The sequence below is a fragment of the Melopsittacus undulatus genome, chromosome 4, assembly GCF_012275295.1.
Source record: "Melopsittacus undulatus isolate bMelUnd1 chromosome 4, bMelUnd1.mat.Z, whole genome shotgun sequence".
Taxonomy (NCBI): Eukaryota; Metazoa; Chordata; class Aves; order Psittaciformes; family Psittaculidae; genus Melopsittacus; species Melopsittacus undulatus.
The window spans coordinates 3,183,315-3,194,061 of NC_047530.1; the positions used below are offsets into that span (position 1 = coordinate 3,183,315).

Genomic DNA, 10,747 nt, shown 5'->3' on the forward strand with positions numbered 1-10,747 from the left:
ACAAGTATTCTGATGAAATTCAAGCTTGAAGCTAAAGACTACACACAACTATTTTTGTCAGAGAGGAAAGGGGCTTTGAGCTGTCTACAGCTCCTATGTCATGGTGACAGCGTAGCACAAATACACTTCCTGCAGGAGCAGCAAGCCTTTGCTAGGAGGGGAAATCTGCCCCTTTAGCTAGGCATAGAGTGGCCTTTCTGCTCTTTCATGAGGACTTGGCCATTAAAACAGGGAGGAGGAGATCATTCAGAGAGGAAATCATCAAACCTGTCTGTTTGCCTTCCTAAGCCTTTCAAAGCCCATGAGCTCAAATAGCTTCTCTCTTGTCCTGATAGCTGTTGTCGGCTGCCAGCCTGTTCCAACTGGACGGCCTCCAGAGACACTGTGAAATCCTCTGTGCCCAGACGATCAGCATGGAGAACTCTGTTAACATCTATAAATATGCAAAGGTACGTGTCCAACTGTCCTGTGTGGGAATCACACTGCAGCAGCGGGCAGGCTTTCTGCAGGCTTGGTTTAGAAACCAAATACAATAGGCCCAGGGTGGGCACTGCTGTGCTGGTGACTGCCCCAGCCGCAAGTGAGATGTGTTAAAGCCATCCTGCATGGCCCCAGTGTGTTCTCTGTCTAAAGCAATCACACATGAAATGGATGCAGATCCCTGCAGAGCAAAGGAGATGTGTTTTAGCAGGCTGATACAGCAAGGGCAGCAAAGCCCAAGGGATTCAAATCCTCCCAGCAGCAGGGGCAATGGATCATCCTATAGCAACTAAGTAAACCCTTTCCTAGCACTCTTGAGTGCTAAAATGCATTCTTTACAGAGCAAGCATGAACTATTGTGTGACACAGGCATTCACCCCTATAGCAAATAACACAAGTTATCAACAAAATCAGAGGGAAAACACTGTGCCATTCCTCAAAGTTTGCAGGGGCAGATCCCTTAAGGACATGCACAAAGGGCTGATGATGATGTGCCCGGTTACTTTGCATCCCCTTTGTGTCACAGGGATCCTTTTCAATTCCTGACACTCACACTGGACCACTCTTCCCATAGAACTCAGGCTGGTTTCTTTCAGGCCCTATAATTTAACAGTATGTAGTGGTAGAGGGGGAAGGGAGCATTCCCTACTGGCCTTCAGTGCTTTTCCTTGAATTACTATTTGCACAGAATTCCCAGAAACAGACAGGGGAACCTGCACACATTTAATCCTGAAACTGAGTTTCATTGTGCTGCTGTTACTGACCTGCTCCCACTGGTTCTGAAGCAAGAGGGAGCCAGATCAGAGCCACAAATCCACCTAACATGGTTTAGAAGTGTAACATCCTCCCTATTCCTCTGCATTCAGCTCCTTCCTCCAGGAGTTCAGCTCCCACCCCATGAACCGTGCTCCAATTGCCCTGAGCTGTGTGTGCCATCTGGCAGTGCAGTGTTTCATGTTGCAGCACAGCAACTCCCAGCTCTCACAGTTAAACAGGTACCTCGGCCACTTCAGCAGCAGCTGCTCTCTGCTCCTTTAAGAGGAAAAGGCTGGAGTGCAGGCCATCAGGGAAGGAATTAAAGCTGCTTCAATGCCTCCCTGCATCCACCTGTGCCTGCAAAAAGCACCAAAGGAAATGATCAGCCATCAAGGGTCCTACCCTCAAAGTGTTTTTCCACTGTTTTTGCCATCCTTTTTCTGTCTTAGAAACTGTTAAAGGGAAAAGCACTAGAAATAAGAAGCTCAGGCATCTCTTTTGGGTCTGTGCCATGCAGGAAAGGCTTAACTCATCTTCTCTCCTCTGCAGATTCACAACGCACCTGAACTTGCCTCTTTTTGTGAAGGCTTCTTCCTCAAACACATGAGCTCTCTGCTGGAGCAGGACTCATTCAAGCAGCTGATCTACAGCAGGAACAGCAAAGTGCAAGGCCTGGACCCACTGCGGGACTTGCAGACAGCCCTGGCCGCCCGCCTGCACTCCGTGTACGTCACCTCCAGGGTGTGAAGGAGCAGGAGCAAGGCAGGAGCAGGAGCACTGGTTCAGTGTGCACGGGGAGGTGTTGTCAGGCAGAGCTGGGGCTTTCCTGTTTGCCTTCTGGATCTTGCTGAAAGTCCCCTACAACAGACCCCCCCCAGGCACCCAAGGGGCCGAGCCTTGTCCCACTGACCAGGGGGGAGTTGGCTTCTCTGTGCTACTACTGTCACAGAAACACTGTCACAGCACAAACAGGAACTGAGGCTGCAAGTGAAGAACCTGAACCGAAGGGAAGATCAACGCTGCCATTTACACAAGCACAATGCAGGGCTGTAGAGCAGGGAGGCAACTGACCTAGACCCAACACCTAGTAGGTAGTCTTGTCTGTCTACGCACCCTAATGGCCACCTAGTTCACACACATAGAGGTTTTACTTGTACAAAGGCTGCCTAGGAGTTTTCTAACCCTACAGACCACTGCCCATTCAGCCAGTGACCCAACTGGGGTCTGGCACACACCAACTACTCCACTGTAGTAATAAACACCAGCATCTGTATACATCAAGAGAGTCTGATGTAAGTTTTCCCCCAGCCTGTTTTCACCTTGAGAGAGAGATCTTGTAGATGTTCAAAGCCAAGTAGAAGCTAATACTAACTCTAAAAATTACTCACTGTTTAAATCCAGGATGAAGAACTGAGCTGGAGGGGGGAGGGGAGAATTGGGGGGGGTTGTATTTTTATAACATAGTTTCACTGTGCTAGTTGTAAATATGGATCCATATCAAGGTGGGAAGATGAGACAACTCTACCCCTTCACTACCAAGGTTTGATAGCCCCAGTCACTTCTACCTTAGAAACCTGTTTCTGAGCATTATCTGTGAGAGCTGACACCATAAGAGATGCTTTCTAAAAGACTCAGGTGTAGCAGGAGCTAGTGCTATGCTGGAAAGCTACCCAATAGCATAAAGAGCAATAAAAGTCTCCCTGGAACCCAGAGGAGCAAGTAACTTGATGGTTTGTTCTCTCTTTGGAGCTATATGGGATTAGAAGCCCTGACCTCCAGCCTCTGCTTCCACAGCCATTCCGTTGCATCATGGAATGATGTTTTCTCCACAGATATACTACTTGGGAGCATGGTGAATACCTGGCTGGTTCCTAGAGGTGGGCTTAGTTACATTGAGGCAGCAGCACTTAAGATGCCTCAACTTGGATGCCTGAGAATCCATCATCCCTTTGTTCCCAACAGACAGATGTTTCTGGTCCAGGATTACTCATTCTAGGCCATGTTCTAGCTGTCTTTGGAGAACTAGGAGATGGTTCCATCTACAGTTCTGAGTCTGAAGCAATGGTTTTGAGTGTGCTTTAAGTAATCCCCACCACAGGAGGCAGCTGTATAAAACCACACCTTGCTCTTATCAGTAGCTATAAGGAAAGAGCTTCAGATATCCCACTGATCTTTGTTAGCACCCTGCAAAAACATTTGCTCATCATTTGGTTTAGGTGGGTGAGGGAGAAGAGGAAGCCAAGTGGGCAGTGGAGAACTACTGCTGCTTAAAATCCAACCATTAATAACTAAACACACTGGAAGGAGGTGGCTCAGCTGGGCCCAAGTTCCAAAGCACAACACAGACATGGCTTAGGTAGATGAAGGGAAAGAGAACAAACAACAGCATCTCCCAACACATCCATGACAGCCTGACGTACCCTCAACTCCTCAAGTATTTACACGAGATGCAGACTGCATGCATGGATAAAAGCTGTTAGTCCAGGCTCAGTTAAACCAACACGAGTGGTCAGGGCTCACTCCACTTTGTGCTTTAGGTGCACATCCACTCCTGAAGATCACCAGCTGCAATAACCCTATTTATTATCAGGAAGCCATAGAGGGGTTTCAAAGCCAGCACTGCAAACTACCACAAAAGGCTTTATCTTGGAAAGTATTTTCAAGTAGCTGCTCCAGCGATCTCTGTACAAAGCTATAGGTCCTCTTTTGTTGCTGTAATATGACAATGCTTTGTTAATTGTACATTATTGTTGTCATTTATGTAAATGTACCAGGATTTTATTAACAATGTAATTTTAAAATACACAGCTTCTGTCATTTATTCTGCTCTTCAGACAAGGAGACAAACCACATTTAAAGCCACTTCTGTAGAGAAGGCTGCTGCAGCTTTAGCATCTTAAATTTGTTTTGGTGTATATATATGCATCATCCTATGCTTTAAAATGAGGGATAAAGAGGAATTAATTTCCCTTTCCTAGGCTGAAACATGTTCTCAAGTTTATAACCAAGTTTGCCATTAGTTTAACCTGCCTTTTCCCTGCTGAAGTTTACCTGTTTTCCATGGAAAAGCAGCAGATGGCTGCATGGTGACATCAGAGCAGCTTCCAGTGTCTGATGGGGGCTGCAAGGTTGCTGAAGAGGGACTCTTCATTAGGGACTGCAGCAATAAGACAAGGGGTGATGAGTTCAAAATGAAACAGGGGAAGTTCAGGTTGGAGGTAAGGAAGAAGTTCTTTACTGTGAGGTGCAGGGTGCCCAGGGAAGCTGTGAATGCTCCATCCCTGGCAGTGTTCAAGGCCAGGTTGGACAGAGCCATGGGTGGCATGGCCTAGGGTGAAGCATCCCTGCCCATGGTGGAGTGGAACTGGATGAGCTTAAGGTCCTTTCCAACCCAAACCATTCTGTGGTTCTAAGATCCTATGGTAGTGTTGAAATGCTAATTCTAAGATACTTCTCTACAGCAGAAGAGACAGCGAGGGTTAAAGCAAATGTTAACCCAGTGGTGTTTGAGCAGTAGGAGTTAAACACCTTCCACTCCCTCCCCAATGAAATGGGTAAAGCCAAGTCCCACTTCCTCCCAGGTCATCTCAGAACCCCACAGGCTAAACCAGCTCCAGCTGGTGTATGTATCTGGTGCTTCACAGCGACCGGAGCAGGACTCTCATCAGAGCAAAGAGCATTGAAGAACACTCCAACAGCCACAGTCAGGCATGCAGCAGTGCAGGCACAAGGATGTTTATTTATCTATGGGGCAAGAAATATAAAGGTTTAAGAGCAAGAATGTGACCCAGGGCTAGAATGTGACCCAGGGCTCTCTTTTCCTCCCCTAAATTTGCCCCCTAAACCTTGCAGCTCCCCATGGAGCTGGAGGAATGGCTGAGCTGTGACTCAGAGTTTGGTGCTACCCCAACAGAGCTTAAATGCTTTCTAGGATATAATCTTAGAATACTTATGGTTGGAAAGGACCTTAAGATCATCTCCTTCCAACCCCCCTGACATGGGCAGGGACACCTCACACTAAACCATGGCACCCAAGGCTCTGTCCAGCCTGGCCTTGAACACTGCCAGGGATGGAGCATTCACCACCTCCCTGGGCAACCCATTCCAGTGCCTCACCTGCCTCACAGTAAAGAATTTCTTCCTTATATCCAATCTAAACTTCCCCTGTTTAAGTTTGAACCCGTTACCCCTTGTCCTGTCACTACAGTCCCTAATGAATAGTCCCTCCACAGCATCCCTGTAGGCCCCCTTCAGATACTGGAAGGCTGCTCTGAGCTCTCCACGCAGCCTTCTCTTCTCCAGGCTGAACAGCCCCAACTTTCTCAGCCTGTCTCCATACAGGAGGTGCTCCAGTCCCTGATCATCCTCGTGGCCTCTTCTGGACTTGTTCCAACAGTTCCATGTCCTTCTTATGTTAAGGGCACCAGAACTGCACACAGTGCTCCAGGTGAGGTCTCATAAGAGCAGAGGGGCAGGATCACCTCCTTTGAACTGCTGGTCATGCTCCTTTTGATGCAGCCCAGGATACAGTTGCTTTCTGGGCTGCGAGCACACACTGAAGCTGGCTCATGTTCAGTTTCTCATCAACCAATGGATGCTAAATATATTTCAGAGGAAACCACTAATACAGCCAGAACCTGTGCTGAGCTGCTGAAAATCTCTTCATAATGCTTTCTTTCCTTGAATATCCAGCCACACATCCAATGGGAATCACCCAGCCCCTCTGGTGCAGCATGACTCAAACACCAGTCCTATAACAAATTACCATCACGAGCATCTCTCAGCATTTGATTTACACCAGCCACAAGAAGCCTGCTGGCACCAACACGAGGGGTGGATTCTGCCTCCTGCACTGTGCCACTGCCCCAGCATGCCTGGAAAACCACCAGTACAAACACTGAGAATCATGGAATGCAAACACCTACAATTGCCTTTGGAGCACATTTACTCCAACAAGGAGATGAAATTGAAAATTCCCATGAAGCTTGTTGTGTATTGCCTGGAAAAGAGAAGGCTCTGGGGAGATCTTGTAACAGCCTTCTGGAACCCTAAAGGGGCTCCAGGAAACCTGGAGAGGGGCTTTGGACAAGGGCCTGTAGGGACAGGCCAAGGGGAATGGCTTGAACCTGCCCGAGGGGAGACTGAGATGATCTCTTAGGCATAAGCTCTTCCCTGTGAGGGTGCTGAGGTGCTGGCACAGGGTGCCCAGAGAAGCTGTGGCTGCCCCATCCCTGGCAGTGTTCAAGGCCAGGTTGGACACGGGCTTGGAGCAGCTGCTCCAGTGGAAGGTGTCCCTGCCCATGGCAGGGGTTGGGACTGGATGAGCTTTAAGATCCCTTCAACCCAAACCATTCCATGATTCTATTTTATACAAGTGCTGCCCTTGTAGCTCTCGACAGTAACACAGCAGAGTCTGCCCAGCTCTGGGGAAGCACAAACCTTTGCTGGCTGCAATCACACCCTTCAGGGAGCAGAAGGGAATACACGGAGCTCACACATCTGCTGAACATGCTCCGTGCCTTTCAGCCTCAGCTAAAACCTCTTTGCTCTCTAACAAGGCTCATCACAGCAGGCAAGCACCGGCTGACGCAGCACCACTACTGACTGGCCCTGTGCCCTCACCAACTGCTGATCAAGCCAGCAGACATGGTGGCTTCCTGCACCTGCCACAGCACAGCCCAGCCAAGGGGACTCCAGAGGGAGCTGCTGCTCTCCTCTTTGCCTGGAGGAACAGGGCAGCGAGCTGCTGGCACCATGGTCTGTGGTGAAGGGGATTCAACACTAGATTTGCCCCCGCAAAGGGCAGGTTTTGAGTACAAGAGATCCATTCATCCCCAGCAAACAGAATATTGCACTCAGCTCTGTTTGCTTAAGGAAAAGAGGCAGGAAAAAAGGGGTTTGTGATAGGATGAAAAATCAGAGCACAGCAGGGAAGGCAGCTTGGCTCCAGAGCTGGAGTTGTTTCCATGCTGCCCCTATTCCTAGTGTCCATAACTGGAGCACAAGCAGGCCACTCACAACAGCTCAGCTGCATGGTGGAAGCTCATTGCTTCACGTTCACACACCAGGCAGGCAGCTCACTACTATAGACTGAACAGAGGATGTCACCCAACACTCCTGTCTCCACCTTTCATTCAAGTAGGAGAAGGCAGCAACCTGTGTCCCTGTTCCCTACCTCTCCTCATCCTCACCCTTCACGTCCCTGCTAACACAAGGCATTCCTGATAAAACACATGCCATGAGACGTGTGCAGTTTCCAGGCCTTTACCAAGAGCCAGGCTTGCGATTCAGAGACTACATAGAGAAGGTGCAGTGACATAAACAAAATTCCAGCTGTGGAAGCATAAAAACCTCCCAAGGGAATAGCAAGATGGCCAAATGGAAAAGGCAGAACTTCCTCCTGCCCCTTCCATGCCCTGCCCTTATCCAGTCCACCAACCTTGGCTTTCCAGACAGCTCACTGCTCCCTCATGCAGCTGTGGGAGGCAAAGCCCCTCCTGAAGGTACAGCCAGGGCAGATCCTCAGCTCCACTGGGTTTACTTCCTCCCTGATACACCAGAGGTCAGCTCACTCCAGCTGTCAAAATAGCCCATGGGTCTCCAAGCAAGCAGGATGATTCCACTGACAACCAGGTCACATCCACCCAGCACCTGCAGGGAAAGCTCAGCCAGATCCAGCTTTTCAGTGTTCCTCCAATTAGGCACAGTGCTCCATCACTGCAGGCACAGGAGATGACAAACCAGGAGCAACGGGACACAGCAGTGATTCCAGCACTGGAAAAGGCCATCAACTGACCCTGCAGGTTTAAAACAGGCCTAAGACCCTAATGTAGGCGGTTACTGGGGTGTGCAAAGCCCTGTCCTCCCAGCTCAGGAGGAAGCACAGCTGAGCTGGTTTTGCCCCTGGTTAAATGCACTTCAATTACTCCACCAGGCTCCTTCAAGCATTTACAGCCCCATCTGCAGGGAATCCAGGCACAGGAAGACCAGAAACCTGCTGTGATCAGAGAGAAACACACTTAAAACCAAACCAATCCCAAAAACCAGAGCTACAAACCTCACCCGCTTCTCAGATCAGTGTTGATGGCATTTTTAGTGCACAGAAAGACACACAAACTCACTTTGCAGTTGGACTGTATTCAACTTGCCCTGACTCTAGGTGGAATTTTAACCCAGCCTGACTGATGGGAAGCACAGACAGAGGAAAATGTGGCTTGACCAGACTTGTTAAAAACATCAAAATCAGAATGCACATCTCTCACTTATTTTAGTATCTGAGGGCTTTTTTCCACTTTGCCGTTCAAAGAGCAGTAAGACAGAGGCAGATGAATCCAAAAACCTGCCAGGAATCATAAAACATACATGGAAAACCTGAAAAAGAACTGCAGACACACACTTCCTGCAGAAATAGAGAAGTTCTCCTCAAAACCAACTCCCACTTGCACAGCCCAAATCCTCCGAGTCCTTTACAACACCTCGAGCACAGCCAGCTCCCAGACAACAGAGCAAGAATTACTACAGCCTATGGAAAGTAATGGGAAGATTTCAGCTGAATAGAAACATTATGATCTGCTTGAAGAATCCAGATGAATTCTGCTCCTACCTTCCACGGGGATTTACAAACAGGTTACAACAAGTCCTGCTGGACTGTAGGACTTCCACAGATCTGCTCCCACTCAGCCCGTCATCACGAATGCTTCCATGGACATTCCTTAAGCCAGTGCCAGTAACTCACACACCAAAGCTCTCATTACTGCTGCCTACAAGCACAAGTCCGTATTTCCTGGAACAACCAGGATCTTGGGTCTGACTTCAGGCTTACACATAACAGCTTCATCACAGGCACGTGCAGGTCAGAGCTCTGGCAAGGGCCCAGTCGAGCTCATACACTGCTACACAGCTCTTTAGAGTGAGTTTATAAATAGAGACTTTGGCATATACTTCATACAAATACAAGCTGGTTTTGAACTTCTTGGGCATTTGATCCACAGCTTAGGCCTTAAAAAGCACAAACCCATTTCTGAGCTCTAACAGCACATGGATGTTCTATCATAAAACTTCTCTTACACCTGAGCTTTAAACCTATTGATAGAACTAGAGTTTAACAGCCCTCCTAAGCCATGCATTGCAATTTGCACCACTCCTGCACTTTAAGGAAGTTCAATCAGCATTTTCTTAGCACAAGAAGCAATGTGTAATAAAAACAGCCTTCTGAGAGAATCCAAATAATTACTGATGCTTTATTAGTGCAGTTTCACCATGCTTTAAAAGGACTCTAAAAGGGTTTAAAGCTGTGACTTGCAGCCTGCTAAAGACAGCTGAACCTTGCCAAGCAGAGCATGTGAAGCCAATGATATTCAGTGAGTAACCATTTGATACCAGTGCATTACCTGACCACCAGTTCAAGCACATCTTTGTTGTCCCTTCCTCAAGCAGCAAGGACATGACTGACTTAGGACAATCCATAAACCTCCCCTAGTAATCATCCCTCAGACAAGGGTGACCAACTCAAGAGGTTTCTGCAATGAGCTAAGCAAGACACTGGAAAACCACAGTCCTACAGGCACCCATGTGTTTTTGATGCTGCAAAGCCTCTGGGTTAGAGATCAACTTCCAAAAGGCTGACACTTCCCTATTTTTAACAAGAACAGCAAAACCCAAGAGAATTCCCACTCACCTTTCCTCCTGAGGACTTCCTAAGCAGCTGTGAAGCACCTCCACACTTCTTGCCTTCCCTGTTTGCTCCTTTCACAAGTTCTTCAGAGCTGGTTCAGGGCAGGCTGCCAGTGCTGCTCTTTCACACAGCTGGGGATAACGGGGCCCCTCATCAAGCCTTTAAGGGCTGCAGCTGCAGGTCTGCCCTCTCAGGGCTCAGCTGTGCCCGGTGAGGGGGATGTGCTATTGCTGCTACCTCTCACATAGTGGCTTGTTAACCATGTTATACACAGGCTGTGTTGTGCAAGGGCCACGCTTAATACAGTTGCTTCACAAAACAGCCTCCTAGTGAAGAAATAGTGAAGAAATAGTCTTTACCCAAGAAGAAATTGTTTCCTCAAGGAATTGCTGGAAAAAGGAGCTGAGATCTGTAAGTAAATACAATGCAGCTGAGTATCAGCTGTAGGTAAATCTTTCTGCTCCAAGCCTCTAGGACATGAAGCTGGAACACCAAGATGGTGCACCAGGGTACCCAGGTTTGTGGGACAGGGACATTCTATGTCAAAGGTTTGCCATGGTTTTGAAGTCTGACAGCCAGCAGACCTACACCTACAGTTCTGCAGCCACAGAAAGTCCCAGCTCCAGACTGGTTCTCAGTTACTGTCAAGCAGGAGCCACTGAGTGGCAGAGCTGGAGAGTTCAGTGGCTTCTCTGCTCAGCAGTTCTCTGAGCTCAAAGAGAACATCACCAAGACCAGGTATCAGTATAACAGTGCTTATTTCCTGGCAACCTTAACAAAAATACTCCACCAAAGCCAAGCAGCAGCTCTAGATGAGCAGACGGCAGGGAGACAGAA

The 10,747-nt window shown here is 48.3% G+C and overlaps 1 protein-coding gene across 1 annotated transcript in view; it reads left to right on the top strand.

Annotated features, from left to right (window-relative positions):
- Positions 1 to 4,039, top strand: part of ABTB2 (ankyrin repeat and BTB domain containing 2) — a 137,883-nt gene extending 133,844 nt beyond the window's left edge. Inside the window, exons 16-17 of the mRNA XM_005154176.3 lie at positions 336 to 449; positions 1,786 to 4,039. Coding sequence (XP_005154233.2) covers positions 336 to 449; positions 1,786 to 1,983 — 312 coding nt within the window. The 3' untranslated portion in view covers positions 1,984 to 4,039. The remainder of the gene's footprint in view (positions 1 to 335; positions 450 to 1,785) is intronic.
- The last annotated feature ends 6,708 nt before the right edge of the window (positions 4,040 to 10,747 follow it).